Source organism: Camelina sativa, chromosome 12, assembly GCF_030686135.1.
Source record: "Camelina sativa cultivar CO46 ecotype springtype chromosome 12, ASM3068613v1".
Lineage (NCBI taxonomy): Eukaryota > Viridiplantae > Streptophyta > Magnoliopsida > Brassicales > Brassicaceae > Camelina > Camelina sativa.
Genome location: NC_141891.1, coordinates 39,015,945 through 39,037,052, shown reverse-complemented (window position 1 = coordinate 39,037,052; position 21,108 = coordinate 39,015,945). Strand labels below are relative to the sequence as shown.

General features: G+C 35.4%; 2 protein-coding genes across 12 annotated transcripts; one reads left to right on the top strand and one right to left on the bottom strand.

Annotated features, from left to right (window-relative positions):
- The first annotated feature begins 2,033 nt into the window (after positions 1-2,033).
- LOC104732783 (mitogen-activated protein kinase kinase 3) lies at positions 2,034-5,083 on the top strand. 10 transcript variants are annotated; one of them, XM_087479503.1, is made up of 11 exons: positions 2,034-2,135; positions 2,512-2,645; positions 2,727-2,981; positions 3,071-3,289; positions 3,385-3,522; positions 3,615-3,782; positions 3,875-3,988; positions 4,224-4,331; positions 4,410-4,501; positions 4,586-4,853; positions 5,051-5,083. In XM_087479503.1, exons 2-11 carry the CDS (start codon positions 2,544-2,546, stop codon positions 5,057-5,059), a joined length of 1,473 nt encoding a protein of 490 aa, XP_087335629.1. In that variant the 5' UTR covers positions 2,034-2,135; positions 2,512-2,543; the 3' UTR covers positions 5,060-5,083. The 10 variants fall into 10 exon arrangements, with proteins under 10 accessions (XP_087335629.1, XP_087335632.1, XP_087335628.1 ...); XM_087479508.1 differs by lacking the exon at positions 2,512-2,645 and having other exon boundaries at positions 2,042-2,135; positions 4,586-4,671; positions 4,765-4,853; XM_087479505.1 differs by lacking the exon at positions 2,034-2,135 and having other exon boundaries at positions 2,144-2,645; positions 4,586-4,671; positions 4,765-4,853.
- Positions 5,084-5,102: 19 nt separating this feature from the next.
- On the bottom strand, positions 5,103-15,941 carry LOC104732785 (uncharacterized). Of its 2 annotated transcripts, none has more exons than XM_087479499.1 (13): positions 15,601-15,941; positions 14,939-15,104; positions 14,634-14,854; positions 14,447-14,536; positions 13,843-14,319; positions 13,354-13,749; positions 12,983-13,255; positions 11,254-12,831; positions 10,780-11,157; positions 6,402-10,520; positions 6,182-6,286; positions 5,965-6,090; positions 5,103-5,850 (listed from the first exon to the last, which is right to left on the bottom strand). In XM_087479499.1, exons 1-13 carry the CDS (start codon positions 15,643-15,645, stop codon positions 5,275-5,277), a joined length of 8,550 nt encoding a protein of 2,849 aa, XP_087335625.1. In that variant the 5' UTR covers positions 15,646-15,941; the 3' UTR covers positions 5,103-5,274. The 2 variants fall into 2 exon arrangements, with proteins under 2 accessions (XP_087335625.1, XP_087335626.1); XM_087479500.1 differs by lacking the exon at positions 15,601-15,941 and adding an exon at positions 15,205-15,562.
- Between the last annotated feature and the right edge of the window lie 5,167 nt (positions 15,942-21,108).

Below are 21,108 nucleotides of genomic sequence, written 5' to 3'. Positions count from 1 at the left end.
CTAATCACAACTCGTGCATCACGGTACGGGTTGCAAAGCCTTAGGCCATGATTCATGAGGAGCGGGCATCTGTGGTTGGACGGTTTAGGCGATCGGATGCGTTCTAGGAATCTCGGTTGACCGGCTGCGGGAGTCTTAAACGTGATGCTCTTGGTCTGTTCTTGGTCTAGAACGGGTCGGGGGTGCTACAGACGCACTCCTTGCGTCGACCGATGCAACGTATTTGCATCGACCGATGCAACGTCTTTGCATCGCCGAATGAGATCTCCTCCGTCTCCTATCGGGTCCATGATGCTGAATCCGACCTCGACAGGCCATAACCACCATGCACACACAAGCAAACAGGCAATCAATCACGCAAAAATACACAAAACACATATCTAAACACTTAGATAAGCTATAGTCATACACTCACCTCTTGTTTTAGTTGAAACTGATAAAGAATAGCAAGATCCAAGCCTTCCCATGTACTCTACGCTCAGACCTTCTTCCCCACATTCCAAACAGGTACAGAAACCTTCTCTTTTGCCCACAAAATCGATCTCTCCGAGATTTTTCTTTCTCTTTTCTATATGGACAAAAAACGGCCAACCAATGGCTTTAAGGCGTCGATATCACCTTATATTGAACCCTAGAGTTGTCCTGCTGAACCGTTTAGAACCGGAGACATTGAAAATATCCCGAGTGCAAACCGCATAGCTGCATCGATCGATGCCCATCTTTGGACTGATGCACGAACCAAAAATCATGTTTGTAGGCGTTACACGTCCATTGCGTAAGAACTCTTGTACATCACATATAAGATCTGGGCCAACTGTAGACCAAGATGTAGAATTCAACTAGATAGCCATCTGGACCAAGACTTTTGCTTTTTGGCACGGCAAAGAGAATGTCTCTTATGTCCTCTGAAAATACATCTCTCAGCAGCCCATGAGCTTGCAATTTTGAGCATCTGAAAGGGAGAAGTTCCTGCAAGAGTTCAACACAGACCGGAGAAACTGGCATGCTTGTAGTTCCAAAAATAGACTTGAAATCATCAACAACATGGCAATTAATCTCATCATGGGATGTGATTTTACTACCTCTACAACACCATGTTATGGAAAAATGTTGTGTTCTTTTCCCAAGAGCCAACCATTTAATAAGAGATTTCTACATATAGAAAACCTCCTCTGCAGACAGAAGCAAATTCAATGCCTCAGTGGCAATATTCTCATCCCTAGCCAGCTCAATAGAAGGAGAAATTAGAATTTTTTTCTGAATCTCCGTAATTTCCGCCTCTTTCTATTTATCTCTGATAGAAACCCCCACTGAAATGTTGATTATTCAATTGTCAAGGGCAAGGCTTCAACAACTTAAGCCCCTGACTAACTTAAATTGGCATGACCTGATGATAGAGTTAGTTGCCCATTCAGAAGCAATCACGTCCTCGTAATCCGGGTGCTCCACTAGATGGCAAAAGAACTTGAATGGTCTATTCACCACATGATGTATATGGGGAACGAATAACAAACAAGGCGCATGATCAGACTGACCGGGCTCTAGAAATTCTGAATAAGCATATGGAAATGCCCTAGCTCAATGCTCGTTAATCAAAGCATAATCAATACGCTTAGAGATTGGATCCTCCTCCCTATGGTTCCACCATGTGAAATTAAGACCTTTCGAAGGAGCTTCAAAAAGATTTGCTTCCTGCAGAGCAAACTCAAAATCACTTACTCCTAAGAATGATGTCAGCAGTTGAGAAACCAGAATGATGTTCACTCCTAAGAATTTGGTTAAAGTCTCCAATAACCGCCCCACCCGGATCCGGATCCGCCCGGTTACATAATTTCACCATCCGAATCTAGATCCACTCCATCCGGATATCCAGTTTTCCAGAGCGGATATGAGCAGATCCCGGATCGAATACCGGATACCGAATCCTGGATAATAGGTCTCAGGGCTACAATCACTCTCGTTTCCGAATTTAAAATGTAAATTTCGTACTGTTTTATATTTATAAAAACGGCAGGTAGTCCAGTTTTCAAATCATAGAACAACACATTGTTACAGTTGGGTTTGCTTCTTCAGAGAGAAACGTTGGGTTAGTTCATCTTCCACATCGAAAAAGCAACAAATTTGAGTAACAAAAAGTAAGCTTTTCTTTTTCTTTCTGTAGAGATAATTCATAATTGTGATTCTAAGAGTGAGATAATTGCTTGATTTGTGCTGGGTTTTAACTGCAAATTTGGATTGTTTGCTCGATCTTTTTGTAATTTGATTGTTCTACGATTAGTTTCGTGCTTTGTTTTAATTTAGTTGATTCATCATGAGTTTGATCCAATCCTTTTAACGGGCTATTAGAAAGTGAAATTGATTTCATAGAAACGAGTTTGTTGAGTATACAGGAATCGTCTTTGTCGGCTAAATAGTTTCTTCTAATTAGAAAGACTCGTAAAGTTATGATTTTGAAAACTTTTACCCCAAAAAAAAGTTTGCTTTTTTCTCATTGACCCTTCTGTATTACAGAAAAAAAAAAAAAAAAAAAAAAAATAGTTTCCATGGCGGCATTGGAGGAGCTAAAGAAGAAGCTTTCTCCATTGTTTGATGCTGAGAAGGGTTTTTCTTCATCCTCATCCTTAGATCCCAACGATTCGTATTTAGTATGATTCTTGTGATTCCCATAGTGAATAAGTTTTTGCTATTATTGTGTTTTAAATTATCTTCTTGTTTTGAATGTGAAGTTATCAGATGGTGGAACTGTTAATTTGCTTAGTAGATCATATGGAGTTTACAACTTCAACGAGCTCGGGTTACAAAAATGTACATCTTCTCATGTGGATGAGTCTGAAAGTTGTGAGACGACTTATCAATGTGCTTCCCATGAAATGCGCGTCTTCGGAGCTATAGGAAGTGGAGCTAGCAGCGTTGTTCAACGAGCTATTCATATCCCCAATCACAGAATTCTGGCTTTGAAGAAAATTAATATCTTTGAAAGGGTAATGTTAACCTCCTCCTTTGATTCAAGAGAAGATATGATTCCATTTAGTTTGTGTCATTTTGAGTATTTACTGATTTGGGCGAGCAGGAGAAAAGACAGCAACTGCTTACTGAGATACGGACATTGTGTGAAGCTCCTTGTCATGAAGGACTTGTGGACTTTCACGGAGCCTTCTATAGTCCAGACTCGGGACAAATCAGCATAGCTCTTGAATATATGGATGGAGGATCTCTTGCAGATATCTTAAAAGTAACAAAGAAGATACCTGAACCGGTTCTTTCATCAATGTTCCACAGACTTTTGCAAGTAAAGATACTTAAACTCTCTCCAATGTGCAAACATTTGTGTGTTTATGTTTAGTGTTATATTAATTCATTCTTGGTGTGGCTTCGTTTTCCAAGGGATTGAGCTACTTACATGGAGTTAGACATCTTGTTCATAGAGACATTAAACCTGCAAATTTGCTTATAAATCTCAAAGGGGAACCAAAGATTACTGATTTTGGCATAAGTGCTGGTCTCGAGAATTCAATGGCTATGGTTAGTGATGGAATCTCACTCTTTCACCATTTGAATTCAATAATTCTTTTTGGACTAATTTCTAACTTAATCTGAAAATGGTGGTTGCAAAGTGTGCTACTTTTGTTGGAACTGTCACTTACATGTCCCCGGAGCGGATTAGGAATGACAGTTATTCTTATCCAGCTGATATATGGAGCCTTGGTCTCGCTCTTTTTGAATGCGGCACTGGAGAGTTTCCGTATATAGCTAATGAAGGGCCTGTTAATCTTATGTTACAGGTGAATCAACTTGTCCCCGAATCCTATTATCCAAAATACTATTTTATAATTTACACTAACTTTCTGTCTTTTTATGACCATGGGATTGGAAGATCATGGAGGAGCCATCACCAACACCACCAAAACAAGAATTTTCACCAGAGTTCTGTTCCTTCATTGATGCTTGCCTTCAGAAGGATCCAGATGCTAGACCAATAGCTGAACAGGTTAGTATATTGAAATCTCATACCTTTAGAAGCTCACTACTTTACCGAAATAGTCCATTTTAGGGGAACATTTGTTTTAAGTTTGGTGCTTCTCTTCGTATTTTCCTGTTTTAAGCAAGATTTGGTTAAAAGTTCAGTACTCTTCTGTTTTTTAAATCAATGTTTGGTAAAGATTTGGTGCTTTTAAAGTTTCCCTTCAACTAAAGACTCGAGTCTGATGGTGTTTCATGAACAGCTTCTATCACACCCATTTATTACAAAACACGAGAAGGAAAGAGTGGATTTGGCTACTTTTGTTCAAAGCATCTTCGATCCAACTCAGAGATTGAAAGATTTAGCTGATGTAAGTGCATGATTGTTTAGTACTTCGCTTAATTAGAAAATACCAAATTAAACTTTAACATTAATGATGTTTTTTCAGATGCTCACCATACATTATTACTCCCTCTTTGATGGATTTGATGACCTTTGGCACCACACAAAATCACTCTACACTGAAACTTCAGTTTTCAGGTAACCATACTTCTACAATTCTTTAGGGGTGTCCATGTCAGGTATCAGAACATTCAGTTTTCCTGTGTTTTTTTTTTGTCTCAGTTTCTCTGGGAAACATTACAGAGGATCATCTGCAATCTTCTCAGCATTATCAGACATTCGTAACACATTAACAGGAGATTTACCGAGTGAGAAACTCGTCCATGTCGTTGAGAAGCTTCATTGCAAGCCACACAACAATGGTGGAGTAATGATTCGTGCCATTGGATCGTTTATTGTAGGAAATCAGTTTCTAATTTGTGGTGATGGAGTTCAAGCAGAAGGGCTTCCGAGTTTCAAAGATCTCGGATTCGATGTCGCAAGTAGACGGGTGGGTCGATTTCAAGAACAGTTTGTGGTTGAATCTGGTGATCTTATTGGAAAGTATTTTATTACTAAGCAGGAGCTTTATATTACAAACTTAGATTAGAGAAACACAAAATGAGAAAACTTTTGTTTTCTACTGTATCATGTTGTAACTTGTTAACTTGTTTTATTATTAACATGTATGTAATTTTGTGTGTTTAGGTTTCATAAAAAATGCCGGAGAGAATTAATCAATGATCAGGTAAAAACAAAGTAACCAAACCAATTCATTCTGCAGTTTATTGAACATTGTGAAAATGATGAAACCCACAAACAAATCTGTAATATTCACATAAGAAGAAAAAAACCAATCAAAATAATGAACAAACCCAAAAATAAAAGCCTTTGTAGAGGAGACTGATTGTGTGTTTTTCTTGTTTCTTCACTCATTTAGGTGATGAAGGCTTTGTTGTGTGAGAAGATTTGCCAGTGAGTACTTTCTTAACCTTGGAAATTGAATGCTTTACCTTTGAACCAACACCAGAGAGAATGCCTTGTGATTTCTTATGAGTCTTGATAATGCTTACTGTATCTTTAGCTTCAACCATCACTATAGAATCTGGACTTGTTTTATCATCTTTATCATGTTCGTGATCTCCATTGTCATTCTCATCTTCTTCTACTGTTTTAGGCTCTTCTTCGATATGAGGTTCTGTTGTTACATCTTCAGTCTTATTTGTTCCTTTCACTTTTTGGATGAGGTCTGATAGCGATTTCCTTGCCGGTTCTTTCAACGTTGGTTCAGTTTCTTTTACTTCTGAAAACAAATCTTTGGTGTTCTCTGGTTCTCCATCTTTTTGCTGAACTTCTTCTGAAATCTTTTGATTCTCCAGCTTTGGAACTTCATCAGCTATTTCCCTTTTCTGTTGGTTTGGAACTTCATCAGCTATTTCCCTTTCCTGTTGGTTTGGAACTTCATCAGGTATTTCCATTTCCTGTTGGTTTGGAACTTCATCTTTTTGCTGCAAAAATGAAAATAAGCTTTTGTTTGTAGGACTAACTTGTGACTTTGAAATAATTTGTTTCCATTGCTGCTTATGCAGAAAGCAAGATGGTGATACAAACGTAGCTTTTACCTCTGCGTTGTCTTGTGTTTTGCTGACAGAAGACAAGCTTTCGATATCTTGAATCTCGGGTTGTATTTTTTCTATTGCATCATCGGTTTTCTTCACATTTTCGAAACTTTCTTGATCTGATTCCTTCTGCCAAAAGCATGGTTTCTTTGATTGAGATATTGAAATGATTGTGGAAACAAAAACAAATAGAGCTACTGAATAATGTTCTGTTTCATACCTCTTCTTTTCTGATATCTTCTTTGATGGTATATGTTGGTTTACTCTCCTGTTGATAGTTCTCTTTTGCAGTTTGACGATCAATATTTTCAGACGTTTTGTTCTTCTGCATTGCCAATATCGCATCAAAAATTTCGTTTAGCAACAAAAGGTAATTAGCAGAACCATGCATAGTATCTAAATTAACTAAAATACTTATGTTTCTTTCATTTATATATTACCTCTTCCACGGCAACTTCATGTTTGATTGCATCTTCGGGCTCTGTCTTCACATGTTCAACCTCCCTCTTCTCCTCTAATAAGCCAGTTTCTTCCTTTGGCATCACAACTGAATCATGGCTATCAGCTCTTATTTCCTCATCATGAATTTCCGGTTTAACGTCTGTACCAATATCTTCCTGTACATGTGTGGGATCGTTCGACTTCAGCTCTTGTTCTGATATCTCTTTCTCTATTGCAGGAGCTTCAAAATCCTTGGGCTGTTCTTGCACTTGCAAGTTTTCGTTTGTTATCAAAGCATTACCATTTTCTTCATCTTGTGCATTCTTGACTCCAAATGAAGCTTCTTCAACGTTCTCTTCTAGTGGCAGATTGTGAGATTGATGAGACTGAATGAGTTCACTTGATTTCTGTACTGAAAGATCGCAGTCAGCTTCAGAGGTATTGTTATCTTTGAGATCATCTAGTGCTGTTGAGGACGGAACCTGAAGTTGCTCACTTAGTACTTCTTTTGTGAGATATTTATCAGCACTAACCTCTTCTCTTTGCACCTTTTGTGCTTCTTCTGTTGACAAATCCCTATTATCGTTTCTCTTTGTATCATCTGATATTGCTTGAGTTTCAACAGGTTCTTGATTTGATTCAGGCTCAGCTTCACTATCTTTCGTTATGATACCCACTGGATCTGTAATTTGCTTCTCTGATTTGACTACCTCGTTGATCTCTTCTTCATTCTCCAGGACACCGTGAGGTACTTCCTCTTTTTCTACATCCCGCGAAACAAAATCATTACCAACGCCAAGCTCACTGGCATCTTCTTTATCCCTATTCACTTCTGATGAAACAATTTCTTGTTCCTCGTCATCCTTCTTTTCATCTTTAATATCCACAACTTGATCTTCTTCTTCAACAGTTTCATGAGTCTCGTCCTTCTGCTCTTCTTGTACACTTATCTTCTCTGATTTTGAAGCGTTGATATCTTCTTGTGGCTCGCATTCTTCTTGCTTTTCAGGAGAAATCACATCCTCTGGTTCCTCAGAAGGCAACACAGAAGATGAAATCAGACTTTTCTCACCAGGTAATTCTGTTATTGACTGTTCAGATGGAATTTCTTCCTTATACTCTGCAACCTCCCTAGTTCCTTCTTGTAATTTCTCTTCGTTGTTGACTTCAAAATCTCTGCTGATTCTATCTTGTACCTTTACCTCTTCTTTATGTTCCTCTTGCAAATTGACTTCTTCTATTGGAAGAGATTCCTCTGGAAGACCGTTTTCTTCCTGGATTTTTTCACTTTCTCCACTTTCATCTTGTTGTAACTTGTTGGCTTCTATGATCCCAGTAGCAGAGTCTTTTTCATTTGATTCAACGCCAGCAGGCTCTTTTGTCATGTTGTCTCCCTTTGATGCAGAATCATTGATGGTTCTCTCTGTCTCCAATGTATTTTGGAGTTCTGTCAAGATTCCAACAACTGGAAGAGTTGAATAAGCCTCATCTCCATTCTCTGCCTCCTCTGTAGGATAATCATTTGTTAACTCTGCCACTTCAACATCTGTTTTCTTTGTACTTGCAGCATCTTCTACCTTAGTGAGTTTAGTTGAAGTCTCAACCAGATCATCTGATTTTTCTGTTCCTTCTGCTTCTGATTCTTTTGGCTTTGTTTCTCCTACCTTCTCCTCAAGTGTGTCACCAGCACAATTACCTTCTTGTGGAGTCACTGGTTCGTCTTCCCCAGAAGCCAACATGGAAAGTGGAGATTCACTGAATGATTCTACAGTTTTGGTAGAGAGAATATCGTCTGCTTGTACCTTTCGTGCTTCCTTTGTTTCTTCTTCAAGAATTTCCTCAATATGCTTTGGAATCTGGTCATCTTGTTCTGAAGCTAAGGATGGAATCTGATCTGCTTGTGATGTTTCAACTAGAAGAATCTGATCGACCGCAACTTGTAACTTCTGTTCTTCCTTTGTTTCTTCTTCATGAACCTCCTCAACCTGCTTTAAAGCTAAATCAGAAGATGAAGTCTTATATTCTTGTGATGTCTCAAATGGTAGACTCTGATCACCCGTAGCATCTATTGCTTTGTCGGTCTCAGGGATTTCTTGGAACTTCTGTTCTTTTGACTCCTCTAGCTTTGGAGCTTCAGGGTTCCCAAAGTCTTCTTGTTTGAGGGACATATTTTCTGTTTCATCTATGTCTTCATCTCCTTTCTTTGCCTCTGCAATTAGTGTCTCGTTATCGTTTTTCTCCAAGATTATTGACGGAGTCTCGACATGTTCATCCCGTATTTCATCTTCAGGTTCTTTTGGTTTTGTTTCTCCTACACTCTCTGCTCTTTCCACAGAAACAGGTTGTTCCTCTTGTGTGTCCTTAGAAGCCAACATGGAAACTAGAGCGTCATCAGATGATTCTCTTGGAATAGTTTCGGTAGGAAGGATTCCGTAAGCCTGTAACTTGTGTTCTTCCTTTGTTTCTTCTTCATGAGTTTCTTCAACATGCTTTGGAGTCTGGTCATTTAGAGCTGAGATTAAATCAGCGGACTGAGTCTGATAGACCTGTAATGTTTCGGTAGGAAGGATTTCTTCAGCCTGTAACTTGTGTTCTTCCTTTGTTTCTTCTTCATGAGTTTCTCCAATATGCTTTGGAGTCTGGTCATTTAGTGCTGAGATTAAATCAGCGGACTGAGTCTGATATGCATGTAATGTTTCAACCGGAAGATTTTGATAATCCATAGCTTCTACCTTGTGTTCTTCCTCATAAATATCCTTAAACTGCTTTGGAGTTTGGTCTTCCTGTTCTGACACTAACTCAGAGGACGGAGTATTGTCTGCCTGTGAGGGAAGAGTCTGATCACTCGTATCTTCAATTTCTTTGATTGTCTCTGCAATTTCTTGGCTCTTGTCTTCTTTTAACTCCTCTAGCTTTGTAGCTTCAGGCTTCTCAAACTCATCTTGTTGGATGCATACATTTTCAGATGTCTTTGAGGTTCCCACTGTTATCTCTTCATCTCTTTTCTCTGCCTCTGCAATCTGAGTTTCATCATCATGTTTCTCTGAGAACATTGGCAAGGTTGAAGACGCGACATGTTCATCCGGTTTATCATCTTCAGTTTCATTTGCTTTTGTTTCTCCTTTTTCTGTTGAAGTAACCTTTTCCTGATCTTCCAATGGCAATGTAGCAGTTGGAATCTGAATTATTTCCTCATCAAAAGCTTTGACATCCTCTTTCTGATCAATGGTTGGAAGACTCAGATGTGTAGTTTCAGCAATTTCAAGACCTTTCTCCCTCATATCTCCTATTGGTTCTGCCTCCTTCACTTCTTCACCGTCTGTCTTCTCGGGAACAGCCGCATGTTCTTGCTCCTCCGAAGATGATAGCAATGAACTTGTTTCAACGGTCATCTTGTCTGCTACTTGTTCTTCCCCAATCTTTTCAGCTTTAACAACGGTCTCATCTTCTGGACCCTCTGAAGGTGAAGCAGATGAAACTTGTATAACGTCATCAGATTTTTCTTCCACAGGACTCTGCTGGTCACTAGAAACTTCTTCCTTTGTTGGTTCATGCTTGTACATTTGTTCTTCCTGCAACTTTACTTCTTTCTTTTGCTCGTTTTGCAGGCATGATTCTTCTTCCTGGGCTTTTTCTCCAAGCTGCCTACTTTCTGGTACTGAAACTGTCTCTTCTTTTGTCTCTACGCCATTATAACCTTCCTCTTGACCTTCTTGATGCAATGTTACCTCATCTACGGTTTCGCTTGTTTGCTCAGATAGTTCATGAGGAGTCTCAAGAGATGGGTTCTGAACTTTCTCAATTGATTCTACGTCCACAAGAGTTTGGTTGTGTGCGCTCTCATTTAATCCAGCACCTTCCACAGAAGATGGAATTTCCTCAAATTTATCCACGCTTTCGGTCTTCGAGACTAGAGATGTAACAGGTTCGTTTTCTTTATACTTCTCTGATTCTCCAGATCGTACATCAGGCAGATTCACATCCTTCTCCTCACTGCTTTCGTCTTGAACAGTATCCTTAGATTTTATCTCAACAGATTCTTCTCTTCCCTGGCTTTCAGTTTTGATCTCTAAGGTATAAGGTTTAGTATGTTCTTCTGCTTGATCAGAAGATTTCACCTGTTGATGGAAAGAATCAATCTCTTAAGGACTGCAGACAATCCAAAGATGGGCACATGTGAAAACTTTCATAGGTAGAACCAACATAGTCAAAAACTTGAATTAGATTTATACTGATAAGTAATTTTGGTTCTAACTCGTTATTTACTTTAAAATTGCAGGCTTGTCATTGTGTCTTAGTTCTAACCTAATTATCAACGTCTCACACACAAAAAGCATCATAAGAGAAAATCAATATCTATGAAGATCATATCTTTACCTCATCAGAAAAAATGACAGTCTTTACTGTCTCTGCTTCCTTTTGTTCTATATCCACTTTCAGGTCCAGACTCGTTTCTGTGTCTACCTTTTTCTCTTGGCCTTCTTCTGCTCCACCCATTTCACTATGCACTGCCTCTGATTCACTAATATTGGTCTCCAAAGTATTTAAGATCGCAGCTTCTTGGACTGTTGAAGTATGTGCAGCCTCAGCTTCAAGGGTCTCACATTGTGGTATGTCTCTCTCCGACACATGTTGATGTTGCTCTGTATCCTTTGAGCTTTGATATACCTCTTCCTTGAGTTCTAGCGAGGATTCAAATTCATTTTCCTCTCCTTGTATTGTCGGTATTTCGATTACCCTAGGACGTTCTTGTACCTGCATAGAAATAATGTTAAGACTTAAGATTTAGTAGTGTTAACAAAGTTGGTTAGAATAATTTTTTGCTCAAATTTAGTTTTTCGATTTTAAGACCTCTTCTGCCTTTTGGGTTATGTCCTGGTCCTTTTCTCTATCTCCAGTCACTTCTCTTGAGAGTTTCTCCGCACCGTCTGAGTTTTTGATTGCTTCCAGTGATTCTGCATTCTCACCCTGATGATCATCTCCTTTCAAGGTTTCAGATTCATGCGATGTAGCTTCCTCATTATTGACGATCTCAATGTCTTCTACAACTGTCTTTGCAGTCTCTAATTCCTTTTTCTCTGTCACATCCAACATCGGTTCTGCATCTGTCTTTGTCTCTGCCTCTTCCTCTTCTTTTTCCACTTCAAGAAGAACTCTTCTGGTAGTTTCAAGATCATGTAATGATTCACCATTTGTTGCAGTTTCTTCTTCTTCAGCTTCTGCGCTATGCAAATCATATGTTTCATTCACAATGGTCTCACTGTTACTCGAGATTTCCTTTTCTTGTTCATCTCTGGAGCATGCCTCTTTGACTTGTTCCTCCGGCTGATTCTGATCCCTAGAGCATTTTTCAGTCAAAGAAGGTTCCATATCTATTGTCTGCTCCTCTACAGCCTTAGAAACCTCCTCTTGTCTCTCATGACTTTTTATTTGGACCATCGGTTCTTCCTCCACTTTTTCGTCTTCTATCTTCTCAGAAACAGTCCCATGTTCTTGCTCCTCTGAAGAAGATGGCAATGAATTATGAGATTCAAGATTGTCTACTGCTGCTGCTTCTTCCTCATTCTCTTTGTTGTTTTCAATCTTCTCAGCTTCAACAACGGTCTCACCTTCCAGTTCCTTTGGAAGTAATGTAGATGAAACTTCTATGACTTCATCAGATTTAAATTCTTCATTTGTTAGTTCATGCTTCTCTAACTTTGTTTCTTCTTTTTTCTCATTTGTTTGGGATGATTCTTCTTGAAGAGGAGTCAGATCAATCACATTCCTTTCTTCCAGAGATTTTTCTCCAATCTCAATACTCTCTGGTACTGAAACTGTCTCTCTTTTTGTATCTAATCCATAGGAACCTTCCTCTTGATCTTCTTGATGCAGTTTTCCTTTTTCTTCTTCTGGTTTTTCATCAATCTTTGCATCCACGGTTTCTTCCGATACTTGAGAAGGAGAATCAAGTGATGACTTCTGCATCTGCTCAACTGGTTCCACATCCGGAAGAGAAACCTGCTTTGCAACTGAGCATTCCTCTGTTTCATCAGTTCCGTTTCGATCTGCCTCTACCCCGTTAGAGTCTAGGCCTCTCTGTTCCTCCATAACTTGAGTTCCATCAAATTGATCTACCTTTATCTTCTCATCGTTTTGCTCCTCTTTATCTACATTTAACGCAAGATCTGATGGACTTTCTTCAAATTTCTCATGGCTTTTTGTATCAGCGACTATAGTTGTCTCGGGTTCGTTTTCTTGATACTTCTCTGTTTCTGTAGGTGATACATCAAGAAGATCCTTATGCTTCTCTGCAGTGTTTTCGTCTTGAACGGTCTCTTTAGATTTGACCTCTACAGATTCTTCTCTTCCATGGCTCTCATCTTTGATCTCCGAGCTACCAGGTTCAGTATGTTCACCAAATTCTTCTTGAACAGTAGAAGAACTTACCTGTTGATTGAAATAATCAAATTAACAGAATCAGAACCTTGTAAAGTAAAACTTGATATAGCTCTATAGTGACAAAAGTAGTTTTCTAATGTCATCATCAATATCACACAACAAACGAGATAATGAATGTCTATGCAAATCATATCCTTACCTCATTAGACGAAATGACGGTCTTGACTGTCTCTGTTTCCTCTTTTTCTTTATCCTCTTTCAGGTCCAGACTCGGTTTTCTTTCTTCTTTTGACTCTACAGCCTCAACTTCAAGGGTCTCACACTGTGGTAAGTCTCTCCCCAACATATGTTCATGTTCCTCTGTCTCATTTGAGCTATGATCTACCTCTTCCTTAGTATTAAGTGAGACTTTTGATTCATTGTCCTCTCCTTGTATTTTCGACGTTCCAATTAAGCTAGGATTAACTTGAATCTGCAGTGAATGATAAATAGTGTTAAACTGTTAATAAAGTTTCCTGAAAAAATGATTTTCCAAAATTTGATCTTTAGCTTTGAGTAATTAAGACAAACCTCTTCTGTGTTTTGGGTTATTTCTTCTGAGCTTTTTATCGCTTCTACTGGTTCTGCATTCTCCTTCAAGCTTTTAGTATCATGAACTGTAGTTTCTTCATTATTTACAATCTCAGGGTCATCTGTAACTGTCTTTACATTCGCTGTTTCCACTTCCTCTATCACATTCAGGCTCGGTTCATCGGCAGTTTTCATCTCTTCCTTGTCTTCTTCTTTTTCTGCTTCAGGAAGAACTCTTTTTGTAGTTTCAGTTTCATGTAATGATTCACCATCTATTGCAGTTTCTTTTTCTGGAACTATCTCCTTTGATTTGACCTCATGGTCTAATGAAGCTTTTGATTCGATGTCCTCGCCTTGTATTGTTGGTGTTTCGATTACCCTAGGACTTTCTTGCACCTGCAGAGTAAAAGGATCAAATTGTGTTAACAAAGTAGTCTGAAACATATTTTACTCAAATCTGATATTTAGCTTTGAGGAATTAAACAAAACCTCTTCTGTGTTTTGGATTATGTCCTCTTCTTTTCCTTTGTCTACAGTCACTTCACTTGAGATTTTCTCTGCATCATCTGAGGTTTTGATTGATTCCACTGGTTCTGCAATTTCCTTCAAGCTTACAGGTTCAAGAACTGCAGTTTCTTCTTTATAAACAATCTCAGGGTCTTCTATAACTGTCTTTACAATCTCTGTTTCCACTTTCTCCATCACATCCAGCCTCGGTTCTTCAACTATTTTCGTCTCTTCTTCTTTTTCCAGTTCAGGAATAACTCTTTCTGTAGTTTCAATCACTGTTGCGGTTTCTTTTTCTGGAACTGTTTCATTGACAATGTTGTCACCATTTCTCGATATTTCTTCTACTGAGACCGTTGCATTGTGCTCAGCCTCTCTTCCATTTACAGTGGTCTCCAAATCTCTTGAATCCTTTTCCTCTTTTACTTCATCAGTCTTTATAGGTATCTCTTCACTGGCCTGCAATAGAGTACTGTTTCTTAGTACTGCTGATAGAGCATGGAAAGATCATAAGCAAACGTATCGAGTTCTAGCTCTACGCTATGTTGTTTTCATCGTGTTTTACAGGTGCAGTATCAATCAATACCTTAGAGATACTACCAATTTCATCCTCTTGTTTTGGTAAGTCTTTTGTTTCTGTATGATCTTCTTCTATTACCGGTTTTTGGACACTTACCTGCGTAAAACAGAGAACTTTTCTTAAATTATACACCCTATCTCAGTAAATTTTAAGCATCTCTCATGTTTTAAGCTTCAAGGAACTTAAAATCTACCTCTTCTGGTTTTCCGGTTTCTTTCTCCTTCTCTAAGGTCACATCACTTGAGATTGTCTTGGCATCTTCTATGTCTTTGTTCAAACTTTCAGGTTTATGAACAAAGATAGAGCCGTGTTCATCCTTTTCTGTCTCACTAACGATCTTACTGTCTTCTACAACCGAACTAGTCTTCGTCGCTTCTCCTTTTTCGTGTTTTAATTCTTCGGTTTCTATATTCCCTGATCGTTCATATAGAACAGTATTGAGTACAAATTCTGGAAAACTTGGAAAGAAAAAAAAAAGGCTGCCAGTTTTTTGCATACCTGAACCATTTACAATATCTGAAACATCTGTCTCTCCTGGAATAATACTGTTTCTGCTATCACCACTTGTGATCTCATCATCAAGAATAGTACTCAGGTTTACCTTTTGTACTTCCATGGATGAGTTGTCAAGTATCACTCCTGCAGGAGCTTCTCCAACATTTGTCTGTGTATAAAAAACATGTTAGTAATCTCAAAACGTTTCATTTCATAGATCTGATGCAGAGCCTTAACCCGAAAACTAAAATAATAAATATGATCCTTACATATTAAAAATTGCAGACTCGTCTCAAGTCACAGAATTCTATAGATATCATCATACAGTTCAAAGTTATTTGGATTGAAACTTATCTACTTCAGATGGAAGTCTCAAACAGACAACTAGACAAGTCTTTGAAAGATCTTGGTTAAGAAAAAAAGAGGTTCTAAAACACAGAATCTATAACTAGAGAGTAAAAAAACTTTAAAATATTGTAATCATAAGACTGCAAAAGTAAAAAAAAAAAAAAAGTAAAAGGTAGGGAAAAAAAACATACTTTTTCATTTAAATTAAATTAAGCAATCTAGTCTACTAGCAAAATCAAAAATTCTTAAAGAGGGAGAGGGATATACATAGATATACACATATGTAACTTAGTATCTATGTAGCATCATCATCATACCTTCGTGGAGACTGGTTCTTGGATGTTGACAACTCCAGTTTCCATCTTTCATGCAGGGAAGCAATTATTTGGAGGTTTAGGGTTTGAATAGTTGTTTTCTCTGCAAGAAACCTACTGAGCGTACTAATTCTGAATCACCCAGATCATTAGAGACATATAAAACCATATATATGTGATATATGATCACTTGACATATAAAAAAGATTTGAAGTCATTGAGAAGACAGGTAGATGATGTATAGTGACAAAACTTAGCACATTTGTTCAAATGGGTTGGCTGAGTTGGCTTTTAGATTAATCTTTTGTGGGCCTTTTGAATTGATCATTCCACATGCAACTGGTAGGATCCTCATTTCCAGCTTTATTATTCTCTTAAAGGTAATCACCAAAATAGAACAAAATCATTAACAGTTTTCGAATTATTTTTATCATAGTTTTTTTTGTCAACTATTTTTATCATAGTTAACTTAACATTGTGAATTTTAGAACAAAATTACAAAATATAAATAAATAAATAAAAATAGATATTAATGTGTTAAGTTTGAATCAAATACAAATAACGAGACCTACTATTCGTTGAGTACAAATTATTCTGATTTCTTTCGGTAGATACCATGTTGTATAATTCTAATGTTAGAGCAATTTCATTGGTGATACTGCCATTTGGGTGTCAAAAAAATTAAATAATAATATTTTGTTTTAATTTAATTATTTATTTATTTTTTGTTTACCTAGCCAGTCAAATGATGATATATATAGGGGGTTGTATTCAACTTGACATTTTAAGTGATTTGTGTAAAATTTACAAATTCTATGTTATTCAATCGTGGATTTTAAAAAGTCTCATGAAATCCACTGTTATTGAAATGATGATTTAAAAATCTACTTAAAAATCCACTGTTATTCAAAACAGTTTGTGGATTTGGATTTTAATAAGTTTTAGGGGGGTGTATTCAACTTAACATTTTAGGTGATTTGTATAAAAGTTACAAATCTTATGTTATTCAATCAAGGATTTTAAAAAGTCTCCTGAAATCCACTGTTATTGAACTGATGATTTAAAAATATACTTTAAAATCCACTGTTATTCAAAACAGTTTGTGGATTTGGATTTTAATAAGTTTTAGGGATTCTGGAGGATTTGAGAGGATTTGTTTAGGGGGGGTTATTGGATGTATGATTTTGATGGATTTGGAAATCCGAACAAAAATCATGTGTTATTCAATCATTGATTTTAAAATACTTATCAAAATCATGTGTTATTGGTTCCATGATTTACAAATACTTTTTAAAATCCTCTGTTATTCATTTAATGATTTGTTTTTGGATTTCAAAATCCACATTATGTTTTATATGGATTTGAATGGATTTGATAGTGTAAAATAGAATGATTGAAATCCAAGAATAAAACATGTTATTTCGAAATCCATCTGTTTTGATTTCTAAAATTTACAATTCCATATGGATTTAGAAATCATCTCTCCAATAACAGCCCCTTAGTTAAAAATACAGAAATCCAAATCTCATGGTTTTAGGTGGGATTTGAAAGAATTTTACCATAAATCATATCAACTTCCCTAAAATCTATCAAAATTCTAAATTTCTTAAATCCCATAGAACTCTCCAAAATCATTGTTTCAATACACCCCACTTAGGGATTCTGGAGAATTTGAGAAGATTTGTTTAGTTAAAAATACAGAAATCCAAATCTCATGGTTTCAGGTGGGATTTGAAACAATTTCACCAGAAATCATATCAACTTCACTAAAATCTATCAAAATTTCAAAATTTCTAAATCCCATCAAATTCTCTAAAATCATGGTTTCAATAGACTCCCCATAGATTCAGTGTCTTGATTACTCTCGGCAGAGATACTCTTTTTTATTTTTCCAACTTTTCTCATTTTTTTTTAATTCTTCTGAATCAATGTGAAATAAGTTCGATGGACATGCCCTTAAAGGTACTAAAGATATTAGTAAAAAATTGTTTCCTCAACAGTTAAAAAATAGTTTAAAATGTATTTTTATCTTGTGATTAGTCTAAACGCAATCAATTCAAAATTAGAAGTTTGAGGGATGTGATTGAGCCGTCTGCTCTTTCTTTCTTTTTTACACCGTCAACTTTTGCATATATATATATTCTCTATGGTAATAATAAAAATTCAGATTAGGGGTTATGATCATGTTTTGTTTTGCAAAAGAAAATATAAATTAGCAATAAATATAAATTTTAAATCACATCATCATCATTGATCGCAACGTTAGTGGAATTTTCTGCAAATGTTAGTAAGACATCGTCCATTTCAATTTCAAACAAAAAGCTGGCCGCCATTACGAGGACCGACCCATCATCCCCAACTTGTATAATACTATATGCTTTCTCTATTTTATTATATATGTTCACTAATCACTACTATATATTATTCATCAATTCTTTTAAGATCCATACAAAAATTTAACATGTAGCTAAAAATTATAAAAATCATCCCCAACTTGTATAATACTATATGCTTTCTCTATTTTATTATATATGTTCACTAATCACTACTATATATTATTCATCAATTCTTTTAAGATCACTACTAATCAATTCGTTGTAATACTAAAAATTATAATTTGCCGACAAACAAAAAAAAACTGATTATTATGCTACTAAAGGACCGTCGAAAAAAGATTGCGCCATTAATACCGGTTATGTTATTAAGGGAGTTTGAAAACTAGGACAACCGATATCACTATTTAAAACCGGTTATGTTGTTAAGAAATATTGAAATCTACAACAAAGAACAAACGATATAGCCGATGCCGATTGGGATAGATATGCTTCATAATGTCTACCTTTTTTTTGGTAAGTTTTTAGAAAATCTTTATTTTGATTTATAAACAATGATTCTGAAATCGAATTGGTTGGTTTACTTACTATCTCACGGTTTCTTTTGATATAACCAGAGCTAATTCCAAATTTATAATAATTCATATTTCTTAAAATATTTATTTCGAATTTATTAAATAAAATAGATAGTTATTTTAAGTCTTTTAGAAACTGAAATTTAAAGCAAAAAATCCAAATTTAACGTATGTTTAGAAGAATTATAAAGTATAATTAATTATATAGAAATAATTTGATTTTGGATGTTAATGAAATTGTTGTAATCATCACAAATGACAAAAAATAGTTTTCAAAAGTTTCAAAAGAAGTAAAAGTAATAACTATGTACCATATATATACAAATTCTTTGGTATATATAATTATGTAACAATATGTAAATAAATCCAAAAACTAAAAGCATCAAAAAAAAAAAATGTCTCTCATCTTTTTTGTGTTTGTTGTTCTCATCTTTAACTTTTTAACGTTTAATTTTTATTTTGAGAAGGCAATTGCTCGTACAAAACTGATTCAACAGGTATTGAAAATTGAATCCCCTGGTCTTTTTAAAACTTATAGTTTTGTGCTTTTGCTTTCTAATTTCTACAAAAGAAAAAAAAAATAACTTTGATGATAAACTAAAAATGGAATATCTGGATCATTGTTGGATTGGTGCAATCAGACAAATTCCGTTCAGTCTAAAGAATCATGATTTATGCAATGTTCTGTTTATTTTTGTCATTTTATGTTTGTTTGGCTAGTACCTTGTAATTATTATTTTAATAAAAGTAATGACACCACATTTGTATTTTTGGTTTGGCAACACATACCTAAATTACTTATATTAGTTATAAGTTTATTTTCCTTTTCAACAATTAATCTAATTAAAAAAATTCGGATGGTCCAGCCAAACTAAATATATATACATATATATATATATATGAAGTTAGCTAATCATCTTATTATTTGAAGTTAGCTACCAATTTTATTATGGATCTGATTAATAACACAATATTGTATAAAAATATTTAGTTATAAACTGGAGTGGTAAACTGGTACGATCATAATATAAAATGGTACAGAAAACTGATAATAACATTTTCATTATTATTTGATGATTGGTAGTTGTCAAAATGGTACATCTTATATCATAGCGATATAAAAATACCAATCAAAACCTATTTTCTAGTTATCATAAATATCAATATATTATATAAAAATAAAATATATATATATATATATAAATTAATAAATGTCATCCAATCGTCATAGTCATTATTCTTTTAATAATGTATATCTTTTCAGTATTCACCCTATATTTAAGATTATTTTTTTAAGAAAAGTACTTATTAAATTTTTAGATAACAAAAAAGAGTCGTTGAGTTCCGTTTTGCACTAATGAAAATCGATGGATACAAATATCAACATACAACATTGATTATATGGTGAGGTTTATATTCTCGATTGTAATTAATTATCTATATGTGGTTGTTAATTCTTAATTATTTGTGCAGAGTTTAAATTCCAATTTGTTTAAGTTTCATATCATCTACGAAACTTTAAATAATCATATTACATATATTCAAAAAAAAATCATATTACATAAGTATAACAAGTATGTAAAAACTGGATGAAAACAAAATAAATTATTTAAAAAAATGTTTATGTGTATTTTCATCTACTTGGGGAAAAAAATGTATAGGCTGTGTTTTGGTCGAGCCATTAACATTTCTATTAGATGATATGTTGGTGGGAAAAATAGCTAGTTAAATTTTATGTTCAATATTGATTAATTATATGGAAAATCGGTAATTTCATACCCTAGCTAAAAGGGTATCTTCAATTCCTACACCATATTTCACACTGTGTAAATTCACACATTAAGTTAAATAAAATTCAAATTCACTGTCTCAACTTGTAAAACAGTGTTGTTTCATACATAAGTCGTGACGATGATAACAGACAGTTAACGGTTGATTACGTGGACGCCACGTATGAAACGACGTCGTTTTTTCCTTTAGTCAAAACGACGTCGTTTCTTCCTTCTTTCTCTTTTCTTCTTTCTTTTTTCTTCCTCCTTCTTTCCCGAGTCGCATTTCTTTGTTCAATTGATCTGGGATTTTTTTTAAAATTCACTACAAGAAAACATGGTTTTTACGACTACAATTGGTGACTACATATGTAGTCGTTATTTTTGGTGACTATCTAATGACTATTGGGTGACTATTTTACGACTATAAATATTTGGTCGTATATTAGTCGCCTTTTTGTGACTACATATAATAGTCGGTATATTAGTCGTAATTTAGCGACTATTTTATGACTATATTGCATATCGAAACAAATAGTCACCAATTTAGCGACTATTTTATGACTATATCGCATACCAGAACAAGTAGTCACTAAATAGTCACCAATTTAGCGACTAATATGTGACTCAAGGTAAAGGTTGGTAAAAAGTTGCATATCAGTCGCTATTTAAGAAAATTAAAAAATTTAAAATTTAGTTTTAAACTTTAACCAAACTCCAAAACTTAAATCATAAACTCTAAATTTTTAACTTTCAATTTTTAATCTTAGAAATTAATTCATAAACCATAAAACTAAAACATAATTATTATTATATATACATAAACCAAGCTTT

Coding starts and splice junctions, on each gene's coding strand:
- LOC104732783 (XM_087479502.1), top strand. CDS start 2,544: ATGGCGGCATTGGAGGAGCTAAAGAAGAAGCTTTCTCCATTGTTTGAT. Junction 3,290..3,384: donor TGTTCCACAGACTTTTGCAA/GTAAAGATACTT, acceptor TCGTTTTCCAAG/GGATTGAGCTACTTACATGG. Junction 3,783..3,874: donor CTGTTAATCTTATGTTACAG/GTGAATCAACTT, acceptor TGGGATTGGAAG/ATCATGGAGGAGCCATCACC.
- LOC104732785 (XM_087479499.1), bottom strand. CDS start 15,645: ATGGAAACTGGAGTTGTCAACATCCAAGAACCAGTCTCCACGAAG. Junction 14,537..14,633: donor AAACCGGAAAACCAGAAGAG/GTAGATTTTAAG, acceptor TGTTTTACGCAG/GTAAGTGTCCAAAAACCGGT. Junction 12,832..12,982: donor CCGTCATTTCGTCTAATGAG/GTAAGGATATGA, acceptor TTCAATCAACAG/GTAAGTTCTTCTACTGTTCA.